We start from the raw sequence: 23,412 nt of genomic DNA, 5'->3' as shown, positions 1-23,412 counted from the left end.
CATGACAAGTCATTTTTCCAACAATTGTTGAGACAGATTATTTCACTGTATCACAATTCCAGTGGGTCAGAAGTTGACTGTGCCTTTAAAAAGCTTGTCATGGCTTTAGAAGCTTCTGATAGGCTAATTGACATCATTGGAACTGTGCCTGTGGATGTATTTCAAGGCCTACCTTCAAACTGTGCCTCTTTGCTTGACATGGGAAAATCAAAAGAAATCAGCCAAGACCTCAAAAACAATTGTAGACCTCAAAGTCTGGTATATCCTTGGGAGATGCTGGAGGAAACCGGTACAAAAGTATCTATATCTACAGTAAAATGAGTCCTATATCGACAACCTGAAAGGCCGCTCAGCAAGAAAGAAGCCACTGCTCCAAAACCGCCATTAAAAACGCCAGACTACGGTTTGCAACTGCACATGGGGACAAAGATCGTACTTTTTGGAGAAATGTCCTCTGGTCTGATGAAACAAAAATAGAACCGTTTGGCCATAATGACCATTGTTATGTTTGGAGGAAAAGGGGGAGGCTTGCAAGCCGAAGAACACCATCCTAACCGTGAAGCACAGGGGTGGCAGCATCATGTTGTGGGGGTGCTTTGCTGCAGTAGGCACTGGTGCACTTCACAAAATAGATGGCATCATGGAGGAAAATTGTGGATATATTGAAGCAACATCTCAAGACATCAATCAGGAAGTTAAAACTTGGTCGCAAATGGGTCTTCCAAATGGACAATGACCCCAAGCATACTTCCAATGTTGTGGCAAAATGGCTTAAGGACAACAAAGTCAAGGTATTGGAGTGGCCATCACAAAGCCCTGACCTCAATCCTATAGAAAATTTGTGGGCAGAACTGGAAAAGCATGTGTGAGCAAGGAGGCCTACAAACCTGACTCAGTTAAACCAGCTCTGTCAGGAGGAATGGGCCAAAATCCAACTTATTGTGGGAAGCTTGTGAAAGGCTACCCGAAACGTTTGACCCAAGTTAAACAATTTAAAGGCAATGCTACCAAATACTAATTGAGTGTATGTAAACTTCTGACCCAGTGGGAATGTGATGAAAGAAATAAAAGCTGAAATACACTGCTCAAAAAAATTAAGGGAACACTTAAACAACACAATGTAACTCCAAGTCAATCACACTTCTGTGAAATCAAACTGTCCACTTAGGAAGCAACACTGATTGACAATAAATTTCACATGCTGTTGTGCAAATGGAATAGACAACAGGTGGAAATTATAGGCAATTAGCAAGACACCCCCAATAAAGGAGTGGTTCTGCAGGTGGTGACCACATACCACTTCTCAGTTCCTATGCTTCCTGGCTGATGTTTTGGTCACTTTTGAATGCTGGCGGTGCTTTCACTCTAGTGGTAGCATGAGACGGAGTCTACAGCCCACACAAGTGGCTCAGGTAGTGCAGCTCATCCAGGATGGCACATCAATGCGAGCTGTGGCAAGAAGGTTTGCTGTGTCTGTCAGCGTAGTGTCCAGAGCATGGAGGAGCTACCAGGAGACAGGCCAGTACATCAGGAGATGTGGAGGAGGCCGTAGGAGGGCAACAACCCAGCAGCAGGACCGCTACCTCCGCCTTTGTGCAAGGAGGAGCACTGCCAGAGCCCTGCAGCAGGCCACAAATGTGTATGTGTCTGCTCAAACAGTCAGAAACAGACTCCATGAGGGTGGTATGAGGGCCTGACGTCCACAGGTGGGGGTTGTGCTTACAGCCCAACACCGTGCAAGACGTTTGGCATTTGCCAGAGAACACCAAGATTGGCAAATTCGCCACTGGCGCCCTGTGCTCTTCACAGATAAAAGCAGGTTCACGCTGAGCACATGTGACAGACGTGACAGAGTCTGGAGACGCCGTGGAGAACGTTCTGCTGCCTGCAACATCCTCCAGCATGACCGGTTTGGCGGTGGGTCAGTCATGGTGTGGGGTGGCATTTTTTTGTGGGGCCGCACAGCCCTCCATGTGCTCGCCAGAGGTAGCCTGACCTCTATTAGGTACCGAGATGAGATCCTCAGACCCCTTGTGAGACCATATGCTGACACATGCACATTTGTGGCCTGCTGGAGGTCATTTTGCAGGGCTATGGCAGTGCTCCTCCTTGCACAAAGGCGGAGGTAGCGGTCCTGCTGCTGGGTTGTTGCCCTCCTACGGCCTCCTCCACGTCTCCTGATGTACTGGCCTGTCTCCTGGTAGCGCCTCCATGCTCTGGACACTACGCTGACAGACACAGCAAACCTTCTTGCCACAGCTCGCATTGATGTGCCATCCTGGATGAGCTGCACTACCTGAGCCACTTGTGTGGGTTGTAGACTCCGTCTCATGCTACCACTAGAGTGAAAGCACCGCCAGCATTCAAAAGTGACCAATACATCAGCCAGGAAGCATAGGAACTGAGAAGTGGTTTGTGGTCAGCAACTGCAGAACCACTCCTTTATTGAGGGTGTCTTGCTAATTGCCTATAATTTCAACCTTTTGTCTATTCCATTTGCACAACAGCATGTGAAATTTATTGTCAATCAGTGTTGCTTCCGAAGTGGACAGTTTGATTTCACAGAAGTGTGATTGACTTGGAGTTACATTGTGTTGTTTAAGTGTTCCCTTAATTTTTTTGAGCAGTGTACATCATTCTCTACTATTATTCTGACATTTCACATTCTTAAAATAAAGTGGTGATCCTAACTGACCTAAGATGGAATTTTTACTGGGATTAAATGTCAGGAATTGTGAAAAACTGAGTTTAAATGTATTTGGCTAAGGTGTATGTAAACTTCTGACTTCAACTGTATGTATATATGGTAATACTAATATATTCAGAATGATGCCCTTAACTTGCCATGTTTACTGCAATAGCATTGCACATGTAGCCTCTTTTCAAAAAGGGAAAAAAACAGCACAAGTCATTTATTTAGCATTTATTTAGCAAATGCCACTCATCTGATGATCAATGGTAGCCTACAGGTAACATTACAAAAAAATACCAAGTAATATTTACACATGTGCAGAAGCACAACTTGTTTCCGCCTCACCAGATAAATTCTGTCAGCAGGGGTCTCACATTCCATGTAGTGTATGGACTGAGAATAGAAAGGTAACTTCATCCAAACGTAGCAGGCAAGGAGCCCACAGTTGTGTACCCTGCTGAGTGTGAAGCCCTGTGGTCAGTCGTCATCGTCATCACTGGGGGGCTTTTTATTGGCTGCGTTGGCCCTGAGTACAGCTCCAGGGCTGGGGTACGGCCGCTGCTGGAACAGAGGCCCTGCTGCCGTGGTGTCTGCCCCCGTCTTCGCCTCATTACGCTTGGGCAAGCCAGTGGACCAATTGCCCCTGTGTGGAGAAAAATACATTTTAGATACATGCAGAAGAGCTGTTACGGTGACCGTGTTACGAGTCATGACCGCAGTTAAATTTCCACGTAGCTGGGCTTCTTCAACACTGCACTCTGAATGCCATTGCTCATTAGTAGCCTACCAAACTTACTAATGGTCGGGTACTCAGAGCTCCATTGTCCTTCTAATCACTGACATCACTGAAAATGCAATCAAATCAAACTCTTAATGAGAGCCCTGGCATTCAGAGTGAGCGGCGAAAGCCAGCTCCTAATAGCTGGTTGATGCATGGCATGAAATAAATGTCTCTAAAGCCCATGTTTCGCAATATTTCTATATGCTATGCAATTGCGTGAGAACTGAGTTAATGGCCTCTTAAAAAGAGGATCCCATAGGCTTTTTTATTTAACCCTTATTTTAGCAGGTAAGTTGACTGAGAACACGTTCTCATTGACAGCAACGACCTGGGAAATAGTTTCAGGGGAGAGGAGGGGGGGATGAATGAGCCAATTGAAAGCTGGGGATGATTAGGTGGCCATGATGGTACAGTATGAAGACCAGATTGAGAATTTAGCCAGGACACTGGGGTTAACACCCCTATTCTTACGATAAGTGGCATGGGATCTATAGTGACCACAGAGTCAGAACACCCTTTTAATGTCCCATCCGAAAGAAGGCACCCTACACAGGGCAATGTCCCTAATCACTGCCCTGGGGAATTGGGATATATTTTTTAGACCAGAGGAAAGAGTGCCTCCTACTGGCCCTCCAACACCACTAGGCTTACTATATTTCCACTTTCCTAATATTAAGCACATTGCTTCGCTCCCGAGTCTAAGGCACTGCATCTCAGTGCTAGAGGCGTCACTACAGACCTGGTTAGATTCCAGGCCGAATCACAACCAGCCGTGATCGTGAGTCCCATAGGGCGGTGCACAATTGGCCCATCGTTGTTAGGGTTTGGCCGGTCTAGGCCGTCATTGTAAATAAGAATTTGTTCTTAACGGACTAGCCTAGTTAAATAAATAAAAAAACAACCGGAGAAGCCTGCCTGGCTGGCATGAAAATGAACCGCAGGAGAAGCGTCCTCCATTCGCTATTCTGCTGCATACAAACAGACTTGAAATCTTTAATAAATGGATCACTAGTCACTTTAATAATGTTTATGTATCTTGCATTACTCATCCCATATGTATATTCTATATTTTATACCATCTATTGCATCTTGCCTATTCCACTCGGTAGTTGCTCATCAACATATTATATGCATATATTCTTATTCCATCCCTTTACTTATTGTGTATTAGGTAGTTATTGTGGAATTGTTAGATTACTTGTTAGATATTACTGCACTGTCGGAACTAGAAGCACAAGCATTTCGCTACACTCGGATTAACATCTGCTAACCATGTGTATGTGACCAATAAAATGTTATTGGTCACATAAGGGTCCATGATAATGACCCATTCTAAATCATAACTAATTTCAAACATATATTATTTAGTATATATAAGGACAATATTAAAATGAGAATAGTCTGATAGGTGAGAATATCCTCACTTTCCCAGCATGAGCAGTCTAAGGCAAGAAACAGCACATGCATTTTTGTAGCTAGCCTAGGCATACATGTTTTGAAAAGGTTTGTATCACAACTAAAGTGGCCAAATAACTAAGCGTAGCCTATAGACCTAGGACCCCTGAACAGGGTTGGAAAGCCCATAGCCTACAGAGCCTAGTGAGACGTGTTCTTATAAGCCAAGTCATTACACAATCGCGTGTAAAATTGTTTTGACTGGCCACTATTTAAAAGAGGATCCAAGCTTTCTCATGCTGCTATATTTATTGCTCAATTCTTAAAATTAAGCACATGAATCCTCTTTACAACAGGTGTAGCCTACCTGGCATATTAAAAACATAACTGCGGGAAGCGCTTCCTCCATTCAAATACAGGCTATGGATGACACGTTTTTTTTGTAGGCCATTCTAAATAAAAAAAATATTCCACATACAGTGCATTCGGAAAGTATTCAGACCCCTTTCATTTTTCCACATTTTGTTACGTTACAGCCTTATTCTAAAATGGATACAATTACTTTCCCCCCCCTCAATCTACACACAATACCCCATAATGACAAAGCAAAAACTTGTTTTTAGATATTTTTGCAAATGTAATGAAAAACAAACCTTATTTACATAGGTATTCAGACCCTTTGCTATGAGACTTGAAATTGAGCTCAGGTGCATCCTGTTTCCATTGATCATCCTTGAGATGTTTCTACAATTTAATTGGAGTCCACCTGTGGTAAATTCAATTGATTTGAGAGGATTTGGAAAGGCACACACCTGTCTATATAAGGTCCTACAGTTGACAGTGCATGTCAGAGCAAAAAAAGGTCTAAGAAATTGTCTGTAGAGCGCCGAGACTGGATTGTGTCGAGGCACAGATCTGGGGAAGGGTACCAAAACATTTCTGCAGCATTGAAGGTCCCCAAGAACACAGTGGCCTCCATTCTTAAATGGAAGAAGTTTGGAACCACCAAAACTCTTTCTAGACCTAGCCGCCTGACCAAACTGAGCAATCAGGGTAGAAGGGCCTTGGTCAGGGAAATGACCAAGAACCAGATGGTCACTCAGACAGAGCTCCAGTTCCTCTGTGGAGATGGGTGGCCCTTCCAGAAGGACAACCATGTCTGCAGCATTCCACCAATCAGGCCTTTAAAGTAGAGTGGCCAGATGGAAGCCACTCCTCAGTCAAAGGCACATGACAGCCCACTTGGCGTTTGGGAGAAACTCCCGAAATACAGGTGTGCCAAGCTTGTAGTGTCATACCCAAGAAGACTTGAGGCTGTAATCGCTGCCGACGGTGCTTCCACAAAGTACTGAGTAAAGGGTCTGAATACTTATGTAAATGTGATTTCAGTTAGTTTTTTATACATTTGCAAAAATGTATTTTTTGCTTTATCATTATGGGGTATTGTGTATAGATTGAGATAAAAGCAACAATTGAATCGATTTTAGAATAAGGCTGTAACGTAACAAAATGTGGAAAAAGTCAAGGGGTCTGAATACTTTGCTAATGCACTGTATATATTTGTGCCCATCTCAGTGAATGAATCCATTGGAGGCCTAAACCAAAAACCCATTTATTCTTGATTAAAAAATGTGGTCGGAGGCTCCATATGGAGGTTGTGAAGCAATTGTGAGTCTCCAGAGGCCAAATAGAGCTCTGTAGCGCATCGCCATGCGCCTACCTAATATTGTAACAATACAGAGGGCACTGTATAGCGCCGCATTGACATGATTGGTTGATGGTAGGTGGGAGCAGTACATCCTGTATAAACACAAACTCACTTCCTTGACAACAGCTCTGCACTGCCCCGTGAAGCGCAAGAAGTATGAATGCCCTGACTCGTTGAGGCCATATCACTGTAAATGCTGCATGGCCGATGTAGATGTCAGATTGACCTCAGTTGCACAACTCTCTCCAGAATGCACTCTCTCCCACCAATTTGTGCACATTCATTGTTTGATAACTTAAATCGTGTGAATTGTTTTCGTTTGATTGTTAGTGTATATCAATTCCCCATTACATATATCACCAGTAGTACTTTTACAGTTACTTCCTATAAAATAAGGCATGAGGGGGTGTGGTATATGGCCAATAGACCACGGCTAAGGGCTGGTCTTACGCACAACGCAATACGGAGTGCCTGGATATAGCACTTATTTGTAAAGTGTATTTGTCTATATATAGACACATCCTATGTGTTTTAATAAAATCAACTAAATGCATTGAGCTTGTCTGATGCTTTAAGCTTACGGTTTGATGCCTCAAGAGGGCGCCAGAGAGCTAGATAGATCTTGATAACCAGAAGTAAAAAAAAAAAAAAAAAAAAAAAAAAAACTGACCCAACTATTCTCCTCCCGCTCCTGCTGACATTCGCAGATTCTGCCATTATTCTCCTGAAGTTGCCGGTAATAGTCTGTACGAGGAGTCGGAAACCTTTCTCATGTGGAATTCCAATATATGTGCGCAGTCCCTCGGAAAGCGTTTGGGAAAAATATCCTTTCTATTTTATTTAGCGATGTTCAATTGTATTGTTCTTACTATAAAATAATGCCACCGGAAGTATAAGCAATCTTGCCTGCTAAATGAACTAGTGTAGCCCACAGCCATATGGCATAGCCAGATCAAGGCAAAACATAAGGATGACTCAGAATATGCTATTCTACCAAAATAGGCTACATCTTCTTTATATAATATTTATTTAGAACTGCCTAAAATAAATAATGGGTTTATTGTGATGGTGTAGGCTATATTAAATGGATTGACAACACTTTTTAAAATGTAGATGTTCCAAAGGTCCGGATCAGTGGCTTGTAGGCTATGCTAAATGTGTTTACGTTCATTAACGGCCAATACCGTGAGACGGGCAGTTATTTGCATGACAGTTACTGGTTGACATAATTTGATGACCACCACAGCCCTACATACAGGGCAGGAGAAAAAGAGTGCCAGGGATTTCTGACAATGGACATAAGCTTATGATGCAAGGAAAGGTAGCAATGAATGATTGGGTCAGTGGCCTTACTTGGGAGCATCAGAATAAGCACTGGGATCCATTGGGTCCATCTCCTCATCCTTCCTCCCTGCAAAATACAGTTTACAGAAACCTGTTAGCAAGTGTACATAAGCCATTCGATTTGGGTATGGTTGCAATATTTGTTTTGAGCAAGAGATACAATGTTATGAATCTTTACCTCGTTTGTTCTTGCTGTAGGGGGCAAAGTCTTCTCTCCTCTGCATCCGCCTGTCTCTTTCCCTCCCATCATTCCTCCCTCTTTCCCTCTCCATTTCTGGTTCCCGATCTTTTTCCCTCTCTCGCTCCCTCTCTCTGTCTGGCTTCTCAACTTGTCTCTCTCCTCTGTCCTCCCCAACCTCTGCTGTAAGATAGAATATTTGAGTTAGTATGATCAATCAAATGTATTTATAAAGCCCTTTTTTTTCTTCTTTTTTTTTTAGATCAGCCGATGTCACAAAGTGCTATACAGAAACCCATCCTAAAACCCCAAACGGCAAGCAATGCAGATGTAGAAGCACGGTGGCTAGGTACAACTCCCTAGAAAAGAAAAAACCTAGAGAGGAACCAGGCTCTGAGGGGTGGCCAGTCCTCTTCTGGCTGTGCTGGGTGGAGATTCTAACAGTACATGGCCAAGATGTTCAAACATTCATAGATGACCAGCAGGGTCAAATAATAATAATAATCACAGTGGTTGTAGAGGGTGCAACAGGTCAGCAACTCAGGATAAATATCAGTTGGCTTTTCATAGCCGAGCATTCAGAGTTAGAGACAGCAGCTACAGTAGAGAGAAAGAGAGTCAAAAACAGCAGGTCCGGGACAAGGTAGCACATCCGGTGAACAGGTTAGGGTTCCATAGCCGTAGGCAGAACAGTTGAAACTGGAGCAGCAGCAAGACCAAGATTGTCAGAATCAAATCCATCCTAAATACTGAGTCTGAATACATGAAACAGTATCTGCTCTACTGGGTGGTCAAGCTAGGACTCTTCTTACCCCTTGACTTCTTGGCAGCTTTGGTTATCACAGATGTGGGGTCGGTTGGGGACAGCCAGGCAACTAGGTCAGATTCCACATTCCAGTAGTATGGCAGACCACTAAGGATACAAAATACATGGAATTTTATAGTCAGTCCACAACCAAAAACAAATCACTCCATAACAGCTGCTGTCCACTAGCCATACCCAATAGGTGTTGTGCAATCTACGTGTTTAGTGGAGAATCTGAAAAAGAGTGCTTACCAAATAGGGTCAAATACTTTGTACCAGTTGGGAGGTAAATTCTCACGGGCAGTGGCCTCATAATCTACATTGTTGTCATCATAGTCCTCAGCAATAATCTCCTCATCCGCATCTAGAGACAGGAAGTGAAATGTTTTAGCTAGCTAGCATTTTTGCAGTGAGTAAAAATTATTTATTTGTTGTTGTAGCCATACCTTGATCTGAGTGCTTAAGAATCCCTCTTTTGGCTAGGCGAGCCAGTAACGCCGGGGGCAGAGGCATCCTACGGGAGAAAATGAACGATTAACGTTATAGCCCGTTGAGTCGATGGCCCCAAACTAGCTAACAAGCCATAAATACTATTTTCTAACGTGTAGCTAGCTAAATTACCTCACTCGCGTCTGACCGTCGGTGGCTAGCTAACTAACGTTTGCAGTCAATCAAAATGAGCCGTATAGGGAAAACGTTAATGTAATCAAATGTTACCCGTTTATAATTAATTACCTGCATCCAAATGTGTCCTTACTTTAGTTCAGATGTGGAGCGAAATCTACCCAGCAGCCAGTCACACAGCCCACGCGCACAATGATTGCGTCATTAGTTGGGGGGGGGGGGGGAGTCGGTTGCCGCGTTCAAAATAGCTGGGAATTCGGAAACATATGAGGTCAAATCATGACGTCAGTGGTCTTCAGGTCGGAAAGTCGAAGCTTTAGAAAGAGGCCCGAGTTCCTGAGTTAGAATTCCGAGTTGAATGACCGTTCAAATTCATGTTAACCAATTGGAGCTAGTTTTTTTTCTTCTTCGAGTTCCCAGTTGTTTTGAACGCCCTGAAGTCGGAATTCCGATTTTTCCCAGTTTCCCGTTGTTTCGATCGTGGCATTAGTCTCAGAAATATGTCGTCATAGCACGGACAGCAACAACAAACATGGAGGAATATGCCCGTGAACCTTGGTAAAGTACATTTCAAACAGACAGTTAAGTAGACAGTTGTCAATGTTGGTGCTATCTCTCTTTAGCCAACATACTTTTCTGCTTCACCATAATGGTTGTTATGCCTTTTATGCCCGAGTCATTACGCAAATGATGGTTGAATTAACTAACTAGCAGACTAAACTCCACTCCATCCATGGTGAAGGAAGTTTTTGACGAAGTAAGTTCCTTCACCATGGAATGGAGCTTAGTCTGCTAGCAGTAAGTTATCGTTAGCTAGCTTGCTAAACAAGTTGCGTAACATAGCTAACGTTACAACTAGCCGGGCATAGCTAGCTCGCTAGACATTGTCTAAGGATGTGGAAGATTTAGGTCTGAACTAGTAAATGATGTGACAAAACTGGTGCTTACACTGGTTCTTGCTTTAAACTCGCCATTATAAATTATCTTTATAAAAGGTTTGTTAATGGTTTATAATTCGTATCCAAGCTAATATTACTATTAACTAGTATTAGGTAGATAGTTATAGTATTGTAAAGACCTTGATAGATCATACATGAAAGAATGTCCACAACAGAGGATCGCGCTTTCAAATTGAACGTTTTATTAACCAGAACTCACACAGGCTACTGTTTGCCCTCTGCTGTTCCACCAACCACAAGGATGCCTGGCACTGAAACATTCCAGGCATTCCTTTGATTGGCAGACAGCAAGGGGACTGGTATGCTGGATCCGCCAAACCCAGATCAAACTGATAAACGTGCCCTGATAACCACACATCAGAACACAGGCACATAACTGTCCAATCGGGTTCGCTACAGTATATTAGGTAAACCGTTTATATACCAGTAATAGGCCTACATATTTATGCATAGATAGGCAAGTGGTTTCTCGTTAATATCTGTATTGTTATTTATTTACCCATGGCCTTTACACACACTTCTCAGTCCCTGGAGAATAGTAGATGACTGTGGTGGTGCGTTCACCATGGGAGCCATCGGCGGAGGGGTGTTCCAGTCAGTCAAGGGCTTTCGGAATGCTCCTGTGGTGAGTTTGAAAGACTCTCTCTTAGCTTATGAAATATATTTTAAGATCAATATAAGAACAGTGATCAAAAAAGAAATGTCTCCGTCTCTGCACAGGGCTTTCGGCACAGACTAAAAGGTAGCGCCAATGCTGTGAGATTAAGAGCTCCACAGATCGGCGGTAAGGGTCAATGTCTTTACAGTAGTTATCTCTTGTACTGCACAAAGTACAAACACCATTCATCATCACGAATGCCGGCCGTCCCATCGTCAGTCAGCTGGTTATGATGGTTATTTTATTTTCATGATGGTCTTTATCCATAACCGTCGGTTACACGTTATACAGTAATTGTGCCAGTCCTATATATCACTACGGGTGTTCCTGCAGGTAGCTTTGCTGTGTGGGGTGGACTCTTCTCTACAATCGACTGTGGTCTGGTCCGTATTCGAGGGAAAGAGGACCCCTGGAACTCTATAACTAGTGGGGCGATGACTGGGGCAGTCCTGGCTGCACGCAGTGAGTGTTGAGACAAACATTAATTTGACAATACATTTATTCTACATGTAACAGATTTAGTATATTTCATTTTTTTTTCAAGACCCTCTAATCTGAGGCCATCCCCACCCCCTGCCTGACCATCTTGCCCCACCAACCCAACCAAGTCAGATTAGCTCAAGGTCTTGACTGTTGGCTTTGTGCTCTCCTCAGGTGGGCCTTTGGCTATGGTGGGGTCAGCCATGATGGGGGGCATCCTGTTGGCCTTGATCGAGGGCTTTGGGATCCTTCTGACCAGATACACCGCACAGCAGTTTCAGAACCGTAAGTAATGTTTAGAGACAGCCCTGGAACTGTTGTAGAAGCCTGATTTGACTGAACTCTGTATGCAGTCAAACCAAGCAGTGCAGTCAGGTCAGTCAAACGTTTGGACACACCTACTTATTCCAGGGTTTTTCTTTATTTTTGCTATTTTCTACATAGTAGAATAATAGTGAAATAACACATATAGAATCATGTAGTAACCAAAAAAGTGTTAAACAAATCAAAATACACTGCTCAAAAAAATAAAGGGAACACTTAAACAACACAATGTAACTCCAAGTCAATCACACTTCTGTGAAATCAAACTGTCCACTTAGGAAGCAACACTGATTGACAATACATTTCACATGCTGTTGTGCAAATGGTATAGACAAAAGGTGGAAATTATAGGCAATTAGCCAGACACCCCCAATAAAGGAGTGATTCTGCAGGTGGTGACCACAGACCAGTTCTCAGTTCCTATGCTTCCTGGCTGATGTTTTGGTCACTTTTGAATGCTGGCGGTGCTCTCACTCTAGTGGTAGCATGAGACGGAGTCTACAACCCACACAAGTGGCTCAGGTAGTGCAGCTCATCCAGGATGGCACATCAATGCGAGGTGTGGCAAGAAGGTTTGCTGTGTCTGTCAGCGTAGTGTCCAGAGCTTGGAGGCGCTACCAGGAGACAGGCCAGTACATCAGGAGACGTGGAGGAGGCCGTAGGAGGGCAACAACCCAGCAGCAGGACCGCTACCTCCGCCTTTGAGCAGGAGGAGCACTGCCAGAGCCCTGCAAAATGACCTCCAGCAGGCCACAAATGTGCATGTGTCAGCATATGGTCTCACAAGGGCTCTGAGGATCTCATCTCGGTACCTAATGGCAGTCAGGCTACCTCTGGCGAGCACATGGAGGGCTGTGCGGCCCCACAAAGAAATGCCACCCCACACCATGACTGACCCACCGCCAAACCGGTCATGCTGGAGGATGGTGCAGGCAGCAGAACGTTCTCCACGGTGTCTCCAGACTCTGTCACGTCTGTCACATGTGCTCAGTGTGAACCTGCTCTCATCTGTGAAGAGCACAGGGCGCCAGTGGCGAATTTGCTAATCTTGGTGTTCTCTGGCAAATGCCAAACGTCCTGCACGGTGTTTGGCTGTAAGCACAACCCCCACCTGTGGACGTCGGGCCCTCATACCACCCTCATGGAGTCTGTTTCTGACCGTTTGAGCAGACACATGCACATTTGTGGCCTGCTGGAGGTCATTTTGCAGGGCTCTGGCAGTGCTCCTCCTGCTCAAAGGCGGAGGTAGCGGTCCTGCTGCTGGGTTGTTGGCCTCCTACGGCCTCCTCCACGTCTCCTGATGTACTGGCCTGTCTCCTGGTAGCGCCTCCATGCTCTGGACACTACGCTGACAGACACAGCAAACCTTCTTGCCACAGCTCGCATTGATGTGCCATCCTGGATGAGCTGCACTACCTGAGCCACTTGTGTGGGTTGTAGACTCCGTCTCATGCTACCACTAGAGTGAGAGCACCGCCAGCATTCAAAAGTGACCAAAACATCAGCCAGGAAGCATAGGAACTGAGAACTGGTCTGTGGTCACCACCTGCAGAATCACTCCTTTATTGGGGGTGTCTGGCTAATTGCCTATAATTTCCACCTTTTGTCTATTCCATTTGCACAACAGCATGTGAAATTTATTGTCAATCAGTGTTGCTTCCTAAGTGGACAGTTTGATTTCACAGAAGTGTGATTGACTTGGAGTTACATTGTGTTGTTTAAGTGTTCCCTTTATTTTTTTGAGCAGTGTATATTTTATATTTGAGATTATTTAAAGTAGTCACCCTTTGTCTTGATGACAGCTTTGCGCACTCTTGGCATTCTCTCAACCAGCTTCATAGGGTAGTCACCTGGAATGCATTTCAATTAACAGGTGTTCCTTGTTAAAAGTTAATTGGTGGAATTTCTTTGAGCCAATCAGTTGGGGTGGTTTACAGAAGATAGTCCTATTTGGTAAAAGACCAAGTCCATATTATGGCAAGAACAGCTTACATAAGCAAAGAGAAATGACAGTCCATCGTTACTTTAAGACATGAAGGTCAGTCAATACAGAACATTTCAAGAACTTTACAAGTTTCTTAAGTGCAGTTGCAAAAACCATCAAGCGCTATGATGAAATTGGCTCTCATGAGGACCGCCACAGGAAAGGAAGACCCAGAGTCACCTCTGGGGCAGAGGATAAGTTCATTAGAGTTAACTGCACCTCAGATTGCAGCCCAAATAAATGCTTCACAGAGTTCAAGTAACAGACCCATCTCAACATCAACTGTTCAGAGGAGACTGCATGAATCAGGCCTTCATGGTCGAATTGCTGCAAAGAAACCACTACTAAAGGACACCAATAAAAATAAGAGAATTGCTTGGGACAAAAAACACGAGCAATGGACATTAGACCGGTGTAAATCTGTCCTTTGGTCTGATGAGTCCAAATTTGCGATTTTTGGTTCCAACCGCCGTGTCTTTGTGAGACGCAGAGTAGGTGAACGGATGATCTCTGCATGTGTGGTTCCCACCATGAAGCATGCAGGAGGTGGTGTGATGGTGTGGGGGTGCTTTTCTGGTGACACTCACTGATTTATTTAGAATTCAAGGCACACTTAACCAGCATTGCTACACAGCATTCTGCAGCGATACACCATCCCATCTGGTTTGAGCTTAGTGGGACTATCACTTGTTTTTTAACAGGACAATAACCCAACACACCTCCAGGCTGTGTAAGGGCTATTTGACCAAGAAGGAGAGTGATGGAGTGCTGCATCAGATGACCTGGCTTCCACAATCATCCGACCTCAAGCCAATTGAGATGGTTTGGAATGAGTTGGACTGCAGAGTGAAGGAAAAGCAGCCAACAAGTGCTTAGCATATGTGGGAACTCCTTCAAGACTGTTGGAAAAGCATTCCCCATGAAGCTGGTTGAGAGAATGCCAAGAGCGTGCAAAGCTGTCATCAAGGCAAAGGGTGGCTACTTTGAAGAATCTCAAATATTAAATATATTTTGTTTAACACTTTTTTGCTTACTACATGACTCCATATGTGTTATTTCATAGTTTGGATGTCTTCACTATTATTCTACAATGTAGAAAATAGTAAAAATAAAGAAAAACCCTTGAATGAGTAGGTGTTCCCAAACTTTTGACTGGTACTGTACATTTTGATGGGAATTGAATGAATGTCACAACCCTAGTTGTATTCATCTGAAAACCCCCACACAGCAGTAACTACCACAGTAGAAATATGGTTCTTTCTCCTATCCAGCGAGTCCCTTTGTGGATGACCCCAGCCAGCTTCCTCCTAAGGATGCCAGCCAACAGCAGACTGGGTCCCAGTAGGTTCCATGGAGCTGCTGGGCCTAGCTACAGCCCTGCGTACTGTGACAATCTCAGACTAGAGAGGAGAGGGGTGCTCTGAAACCTGACCTCACTGGTGTAAGCAACCTCACCCTGAACCAGCCTCCATCCTCCCAATGGTCATAAGAACGTAGATGCACTTTATTATTATTGTTATTCCTCAGGGGTAGATTACAGGTTATTTGAGTTATTTATTTATGAATATGTTTGTGTATACCGGTTCACCAGTGTTCCTTCTGACTGGTCCTGAATTATACCCACATTTATCAGATTAATTTATGCACAAAACCAGCATTTTGTGGTGACTAAGACTTTTTGTGCTGTATAACCACAGTTACAGAAATAGAATGGGTAGCTAAACATGAATAGGCATTAATACAGGTATGTGTGAGTATGTAATGACAGTATTTAGGATTAGATGTTAGTGTCAGGGGTGACAAAATCAATGCTGTTCAAAACGGATGTAATTTGATTTTGCTTGTAAAATGTAATGCACTGAGGGAGGAGAACTGCACTATCATTCCATTTCCTCTCCTTATGGCAGCTTTCATAACCGTGAGGCTTATAACGGTAGGGATTCAGGGTCACATCACAAACACACTTATCTTTTGATTCCATTTGCAAACTCAGAAGGCTGGAATGGAATGCCGTGTCCATATACATTCACAGCTCATGTGTTCTGCTCCGCTGTTTTTTGTTCTGCTGTTTACCTCGCTCCCTTTATTGCTGCTATGCCATGCATTCCCACACATTTCCAAAGCCTAAGCACTATAAGGTCTATCCACTTTGTTGAACCAGAGCACTTTCCTACTCCATCTCTTTATTTGTTATTATGGTAATAAAACTTGAGATGGAGATGGTTTTTGACACAATTAGATATTATTTTGTCATTCAAAACATGTGACATGTAATGTATAGAATGCTGTACCATATTTGTTGATTTTAATTTATTTGTGATGCAGAAAAATAAGTGTTAGCAGTGTAATTGACTGGAAAAAATAATTAAATTGTTGATTCTGTATGGCTTATTATCCATCCCCTCTGATGCAACCAAGTACGCAGCAATATTGGGGCAGTTGATTATCCTAAGCAAGTCCGTAACCGAACACGCCCCCTACCATGCTTTGAATTATGGGAGATGTGGTCTGTTATTAGATTGAACATGGAAAAAATGGACGTGCAGCCGCCGCCTATCCGAACCTTAGATGATTTTGTTTTGGGCTCGGCTCAATTCGCCGTGCCAGATATTCGTAATCTGGAGAGATGGAACAATCGGATCATAAACAACTTGCTGTATTACCAGTCCAACTATTTCGTCTCGTTTTTGACAATCCTGGGAATAGTAGGGTAAGTTTCTAACGTGGTCGTTTTCTGCATGCAAGCACAGCTGCTTTTGTTAGCTGATATTTGTATTGTAGTACGAGTCATCACAAATTCTGTGGATATGGGTGTGTGATGGTTCCATAATCATATATTAGCTAATCGCCATTTTATTGGATTCATGGTCCAATGGGACATAATGAGTTATAACCTATAGAGAAAAGTCAACTAACATCAGCCATCTCTATATCCCTCCTGGTCTGACAGTTATTTCCAGCCCTTCAACCTCTTCTTGGGGGCCACAGTTGTGACATTGATATTCATGGGGTTTGTATGGGCAGCAGAGAACCAGGCCCCCATCAGACGGTTCCGCCGGAACCACCCGTCCCTGGCCCTGGGGGCCATTCTGGGGGCCAGCTACCTCTTCCTCACAGTGCTTGGGGGAGTGGGCGTCTTCCTCTTCGGCATAGCCTTCCCCATCTTATGTTAGTATTTATTCTCTCTTTCACCTCTCCCCATTCTTGTTGCCACAATGTAAACATATACATCTCTCTCTCCCCCTCTCCATTTGTTATGCCCCTGACCTCTATCTTCTCTTTCCCTCTATCGCTGTTACAGTGATATTGATCCACGCCTCTGTTAGGCTGCGGAGCCTCAAGAACAAGTTGGAGAACAAGCTGGAGAGCATTGGTTTGAAGAGAACACCTATGGGGCTCCTATTGGAGTCACTAGGACAGGAACAGGAAGCTGGATCTTAGAGGGGGAGGAGAGGAGGAAAAAAGGAGAGATGTGTGCCCTGTTCTATTTCAGTCTCTTGCCTCTTGCTCCTTTGGTATTCCCAAATATGAAAGGAATGGATAAATGTTAGCAATATGGTGATGAAGCTAAGCTCCATCATATATCCTGTCCTGCCCAGATATGTAATCACAGGGGTAGGGGCTAGAGACTTAAATGGAATGAGGCCTCTCATACTGAGAGTGCAAGAAAAGTAGAGGAAGAGAGGAGGGAAGTAAAGCAAAGGTGCAATGATTGTTATGATTTCTCAGTGTCACAAAAGTGGTGTAACAAATTTCAAATTCTGTGTAATCTATTAGGCCTATGTAATGCACACACTAACTGATGTGGGTTCTTTCCCCCACAATGTAAGTCATTTTACACCCCTTGACAAGCTCCTAATATAGAGTTTACATTGTATCCTCAGAAATAAATAAAAATACATTGTGAGCTGAAAATCTGTGCTGAGAAGTAAACGTGGCCTCCTAACAGACGTGTGTTGTAAGTGCTACAATAAGATGGTTTTTAAAATGCAATTTAACGCCAGTGTTATGGTTACAAAAATGATTTTACGTAGAAACCTAAAGGTGTTTGATGAGTCCTGACCACACTGCTTTTTGTGTTATTGTACATCTTCTACTATTGTTGGGTTTTGCAATTTAATGCAGTTGAAAGTTTAAATGTGTTTTGGGATGGAAGGGCAACAGTGGAACAACTGTATGCTTTGCATAGAAATATAATGAATTCTACTTCTATGATTTTATTATTCCAAGAATGTTTACCGCGATTATTTATGCCTCTGTCCACGCATTATTTGGTGCCAAGAACATTAATGTCAGTCTGCCTTCATTGTGTAAAATTATATTCAATTGAGAATATTTTGTATTTCTTTGATCATTGCCTTCTATGGACATAATGTGTGCTTTTTTTTTTACAATGCTGTCAACGTGTATTTACACTTCATTTACTAAATAATATACCTTACATCTGCAATATCTTGTCATTATGTTATTCTGCAGTCAGCCTATTATAAATTATTAGATTTGACTATCAAAGTCGAAGAATAGATAGTCGTGGCCAAAAGTTTTGAGAATGACACAAATATGAATTTCCACAAAGTTTGCTGCTTCAGTGTCTAAAGATATTTTTATCAGATGTTATTATGGAATACTGAAGTATAATTACAAGCATTTCATAAGTGTCAAAGGCTTTTATTGACAATTACATGAAGTTGATGTAAAGAGTCAATATTTGCAGTGTTGATCCTTTCTTTTTCAAGACCTCTGCAATCCATCCTGGCATGCTGTCAATTAACTTCTGAGCCACATCCTGACTGATGGCAGCCCATTCTTGCATAATCAATGCTTGGAGTTTGTCAGAATTTGTGGGGTTTTGTTTGTCCACCCGCCTCTTGAGGATTAACCACAAGTTCTCAATGGGATTAAGGTCTGGGGAGTTTCCTGGCCATGGACCCAAAATATCGATGTTTTGTTTCCTGAGCCACTTAGTTATCACTTTTGCCTTATGGCAAGGTGCTCCATCATGCTGGAAAAGGCATTGTTCATCACCAAACTGTTCCTGGATGGTTGGAAGAAGTTGCTCTCGGGGGATGTGTTGGTACCATTCTTTATTCATGGCTGTGTTCTTAGGCAAAATTGTGAGTGAGCCCACTCCCTTGGCTGAGAAGCAACCCCACACATGAATGGTCTCAGGATGCTTTACTGTTGGCATGACACAGGACTGATGGTAGCGCTCACCTTGTCTTCTCCGGACAAGCTTTTTTCTGGATGCCCCAAACAATCGGAAAGGGGATTCATCAGAGAAAATGACTTTACCCCAGTACTCAGCAGTCCAATCCCTGTACCCTTTGCAGAATATCAGTCTGTCCCTGATGTTTTTCCTGGAGAGAAGTGGCTTCTTTGCTGCCCTTCTTGACACCAGGCCATCATCCAAAAGTCTTCGCCTCACTGTGCGTGCAGATGCACTCACACCTGCCTGCTGCCATTCCTGAGCAAGCTGTGTACTGGTGGTGCCACGATCCAACTGCTAAATCAACTTTAGGAGACGGTCCTGGCGCTTGCTGGACTTTCTTGGGCGCCATGAAGCCTTCTTCACAACAATTGAACAACTCTCCTTGAAGTTCTTGATGATCCGATAAATTGTTGATTTAGGTGCAATCTTACTGGCAGAAATATCCTTGCATGTGAAGCCCTTTTTGTGCAAAGCAATGATGACGGCACGTGTTTCCTTGCAGGTAACCATGGTTGTCAAAGGAATAACAATGATTCCAAGCACCACCCTCCTTTTGAAGCTTCCAGTCTGTTATTCGAACTCAATCAGCATGACAGAGTGATCTCCAGCCTTGTCCTCGTCAACACTCACACCTGTGTTAACGAGAGAATCACTGACATGATGTCAGCTGGTCCTTTTGTGGTAGGGCTGAAATGCAGTGGAAGTGTTTTGGGGGGGATTCAGTTCATTTGCATGGCAAAGAGGGACTTTGAAGTTAATTGCAATTCATCTGATCACTCTTCATAACATTCTGGAGTATATGCAAACTGCCATCATACCAACTGAGGCAGCAGACTTTGTGAAAATGTATATTTGTGTCATTCTCAAAACTTTTGGCCACGACTGTACATCCTGCCTGGTCGCACAATAACAACTGAAAACATGCACCAGCAGAGGTCAGCAGAGGCCAGCATGGGGGGACCCAAATATTCTGTGCAGCATGCTAATGTTATTAATGATAAAATATACAAATGAGTGGGAGGACCACACAACATGTTATCGTGTGAGTCCCAGTTTACTTCGATATGATGGTTATTTTATCAATATTTGTGCATAAAAGCGTTTCCACTGCCATTTCTCACATAATTCATTTTACCAACACAGAAAGATCCCATCTTGTCTAATGTATTTTGTTTTGTTTACATTCGTACTGATAAGAGTGTCTGCTGAATGACCAAAATGTAAATGTAAAAAAAAAAAAAATGTGCACAGCATGCTGGGTATTATATTTTAATGAGCTCCGCCCACCCAAACAAGTACACATTTGGTCAGAATAAACCAGATCCAAGTCTGAACAATCATAGACTTCTAGGTTATCTTTCACACGTTTGAACATCACAGTACAGTACGGCACAATTTGTACAGTAGAGCACAGTAGAGTACAGTATGGTACGGTACATTACAGTAGAGTATAGTTTTATTCAGTAGAGTACAGTACAGTACAAAATAGTTTAATTTCGCACAGTACAGTACAGTTTAGTTCAGTAGAATTGAGGTAATTAGATTAAAGTAGGGTACAATACAGTACACTATACATTTCTTCACTTTACTGTGCTCTACTGTACAGTACTGTACTATACTTTTCTGTGCTGTGTGAGTACTTTACTGTAATGTACTGTAAAAAAAAAAAAAAAAAAAAAAATTGAGGACGTCCAACAGACGTTACGGTCGGTAAATGTTTAGTTGACATTTAAGAGAAAAGTAAACCCCACAATGTGTGCACTGCAGCAACTCTCCTGCACCACTTGTCCGTCTGTCCTTGACTGATCTCTTGCTGTCCATGGTGCTGAAAATGCGTCCAAAAGGACTTGGCGCAAGATGGTCTAGTAGTCTCCATTTTTAAATAATTTTATTAATCATATCCATGGACCACACTGACCAGAAGTTCCTCTACGTTCACTCCACCCTCCCTTTAAAAGATTTCACGGTCATCCCTTTAAACGGCTCAATTACTCTAATCCTGAGTTCAAGGCTGACTACAGCAGATCGTTAGCAACCTGCAGAGTGTGTGGGGACGAGTTTATTACTATTATTTGTACATTTTTATCTGTGCTTACATGGTTAAAAAAAATGTTGCTGCATTGGAGCAATAAATAAAAATATCAGATTTCATGAGTAATTGCTGTAGAAATAATTCGACAAGGATGGACCAATTATCGGTGTGGAGCACTGACGCGGATTGTGAAATGGCTTGCTAACTCTATACGTTTTTTGTTTTTCAATACGCGGTGCACAGCCAATTTCAACATTGGTTGTCAGTCAAACTCTGCAACTTGCAAAACTATTTGATGGTGGCTCTTTCCCTGAAGCTGAAGGCATATCGTGGTTTTGAACTGCGACATGGCAGGAAAAGGTAAAATATTGGCCATGCAAAACGTCGTTTTGGTTGTTCCCAATCTGTAATTGTAAACGGCTGACCCTGTGACTTTGTTTTGTAAACGGAGTAGGGGGAGCTGAGAAAGTGTGCATTCATTAATGTGCATGAAAGGACTGAAAGTCCATGAGATTGTCATGACACTGTAATTCTAAACGTATCTTGAACCTATACTTTGTTTGTTTACAAATGCCTATGTAAAAACAACAAACAATGATGTCATACAACCTCAGATTCGGGGTTATAATAGGGCATGTATGACTCAAAAGGCTTTTAATATCCTTCAAGAATCAATGGTCATAATGTCTTTAATATAATGTATTAATATAATAACTCAAAGATCTCTTACAACATAAACCGTTAGTGCTAGTCACTTTCAATAACAACTCTTGTCAGCTTTGTGTCATTATCCAATTAGGCCTACATACAGTACCATTGTCACGAAACACAATAAGGAATTATAGCCAACACTTGTGGCTGGGGGCAGTGGGCGGGCACATTGTCAAACAGCCCTTTTATCACAGCTGTTCTACTCAATATGGCATCTTATGGTTCCATGTAGGCCTATCATACCTGAATGTACCCTATAGGCCTATCATACCTGAATGTACCCTATAGGCCTATCATACCTGAATGTACCCTATAGGCCTATCATACCTTACTGTACCCTATAGGCCTATCATACCTTAATGTACCCTATAGGCCTATCATACCTTAATGTACCCTATAGGCCTATCATACCTTAATGTACCCTATAGGCCTATCATACCTTAATGTACCCTATAGGCCTATCATACCTTAATGTACCCTATAGGCCTATCATACCTTAATGTACCCTATAGGCCTATCATACCTTACTGTACCCTATAGGCCTATCATACCTTAATGTACCCTATAGGCCTATCATACCTTAATGTACCCTATAGGCCTATCATACCTTAATGTACCCTATAGGCCTATCATACCTTAATGTACCCTATAGGCCTATCATACCTTAATGTACCCTATAGGCCTATCATACCTTACTGTACCCTATAGGCCTATCATACCTTAATGTACCCTATAGGCCTATCATACCTTAATGTACCCTATAGGCCTATCATACCTTAATGTACCCTATAGGCCTATCATACCTTAATGTACCCTATAGGCCTATCATACCTTAATGTACCCTATAGGCCTATCATACCTTAATGTACCCTATAGGCCTATCATACCTTAATGTACCCTATAGGCCTATCATACCTTAATGTACCCTATAGGGCTATCATACCTTAATGTACCCTATAGGCCTATCATACCTTAATGTACCCTATAGGCCTATCATACCTTAATGTACCCTATAGGCCTATCATACCTTAATGTACCCTATAGGCCTATCATACCTTAATGTACCCTGTAAGCCTATCATACCTTTTATATAATCTGTAGGCCTATCATGCATTACTGTACCTTGTAGGTAGTCCAATCATGTCCAGGCTGAAACCAATACCTGCCTAAGCCCTGGCCAAATGTCAATAATCTTATCCAATATGTAAATAATACTGTTGTTTCATTAGCCATCTCAGTGGCCTTGTGGTTAGAGTGCCCCTCTCAGATTGGATGGTTTGGAGTTCGCTCCTCGGCTGGGTCATACCAAAGACTGTAAAAATGGGACACAATGCGTCTCTGCTTGGTACTCGGCATTAAGGAGATAGATTGGGGGTAAGTCCCTGCGAAAGACTAGTGTTCTGTCCAGGGGGTGTGCTTGTACATCAAGCTGCCTCACGCTACAGAAACAGGAGATAGGCTCCTGCTCCTATGAGCCGTTCCAGCTCGTGCAAGGCTATTTACTTACTCTTGTTTCATTACTGTCGAT

At 42.9% G+C, this 23,412-nt stretch overlaps 4 protein-coding genes across 7 annotated transcripts in view; 3 read left to right on the top strand and 1 right to left on the bottom strand.

Moving 5' to 3' along the window:
* Window positions 1–2,908: 2,908 nt before the first annotated feature.
* pqbp1 (polyglutamine binding protein 1) lies at window positions 2,909–9,778 on the bottom strand. 2 transcript variants are annotated; one of them, XM_071347898.1, is made up of 7 exons: window positions 9,661–9,778; window positions 9,350–9,417; window positions 9,156–9,267; window positions 8,911–9,011; window positions 8,099–8,281; window positions 7,930–7,987; window positions 2,909–3,335 (listed from the first exon to the last, which is right to left on the bottom strand). In XM_071347898.1, the coding sequence occupies exons 2-7, from the start codon at window positions 9,414–9,416 to the stop codon at window positions 3,170–3,172; spliced, it is 687 nt and encodes a 228-aa protein (XP_071203999.1). In that variant the 5' UTR covers window position 9,417; window positions 9,661–9,778; the 3' UTR covers window positions 2,909–3,169. The 2 variants fall into 2 exon arrangements, with proteins under 2 accessions (XP_071203999.1, XP_071203998.1); XM_071347897.1 differs by having other exon boundaries at window positions 9,639–9,768.
* Window positions 9,779–9,816: 38 nt separating this feature from the next.
* Window positions 9,817–16,314, top strand: LOC139542462 (mitochondrial import inner membrane translocase subunit Tim17-B). Of its 3 annotated transcripts, none has more exons than XM_071347902.1 (6): window positions 9,817–10,085; window positions 11,012–11,111; window positions 11,207–11,270; window positions 11,478–11,606; window positions 11,799–11,909; window positions 14,634–14,954. In XM_071347902.1, the coding sequence occupies exons 1-6, from the start codon at window positions 10,060–10,062 to the stop codon at window positions 14,639–14,641; spliced, it is 438 nt and encodes a 145-aa protein (XP_071204003.1). In that variant the 5' UTR covers window positions 9,817–10,059; the 3' UTR covers window positions 14,642–14,954. The 3 variants fall into 3 exon arrangements, with proteins under 3 accessions (XP_071204003.1, XP_071204001.1, XP_071204002.1); XM_071347900.1 differs by lacking the exon at window positions 14,634–14,954 and adding an exon at window positions 15,204–16,314 and having other exon boundaries at window positions 9,826–10,085; XM_071347901.1 differs by lacking the exon at window positions 14,634–14,954 and adding an exon at window positions 15,204–16,314 and having other exon boundaries at window positions 9,828–10,108.
* A 119-nt stretch (window positions 16,315–16,433) lies between these two features.
* LOC139542460 (PRA1 family protein 2-like) lies at window positions 16,434–18,382 on the top strand. Its single transcript, XM_071347899.1, has 3 exons — window positions 16,434–16,642; window positions 16,883–17,100; window positions 17,234–18,382. The coding sequence occupies exons 1-3, from the start codon at window positions 16,434–16,436 to the stop codon at window positions 17,371–17,373; spliced, it is 567 nt and encodes a 188-aa protein (XP_071204000.1). The 3' UTR covers window positions 17,374–18,382.
* A 123-nt stretch (window positions 18,383–18,505) lies between these two features.
* Window positions 18,506–23,412, top strand: part of LOC139542458 (voltage-dependent L-type calcium channel subunit alpha-1D-like) — a 32,890-nt gene continuing 27,983 nt past the window's right edge. Inside the window, exon 1 of the mRNA XM_071347896.1 lies at window positions 18,506–21,533. Within this exon, the coding sequence (XP_071203997.1) occupies window positions 21,521–21,533 (13 nt within the window). The 5' untranslated portion in view covers window positions 18,506–21,520. The remainder of the gene's footprint in view (window positions 21,534–23,412) is intronic.

This window comes from Salvelinus alpinus, chromosome 17 (genome assembly GCF_045679555.1).
Source record: "Salvelinus alpinus chromosome 17, SLU_Salpinus.1, whole genome shotgun sequence".
Classification (NCBI taxonomy): Eukaryota; Metazoa; Chordata; class Actinopteri; order Salmoniformes; family Salmonidae; genus Salvelinus; species Salvelinus alpinus.
This window is presented reverse-complemented; position numbering and strand designations above follow the sequence as displayed.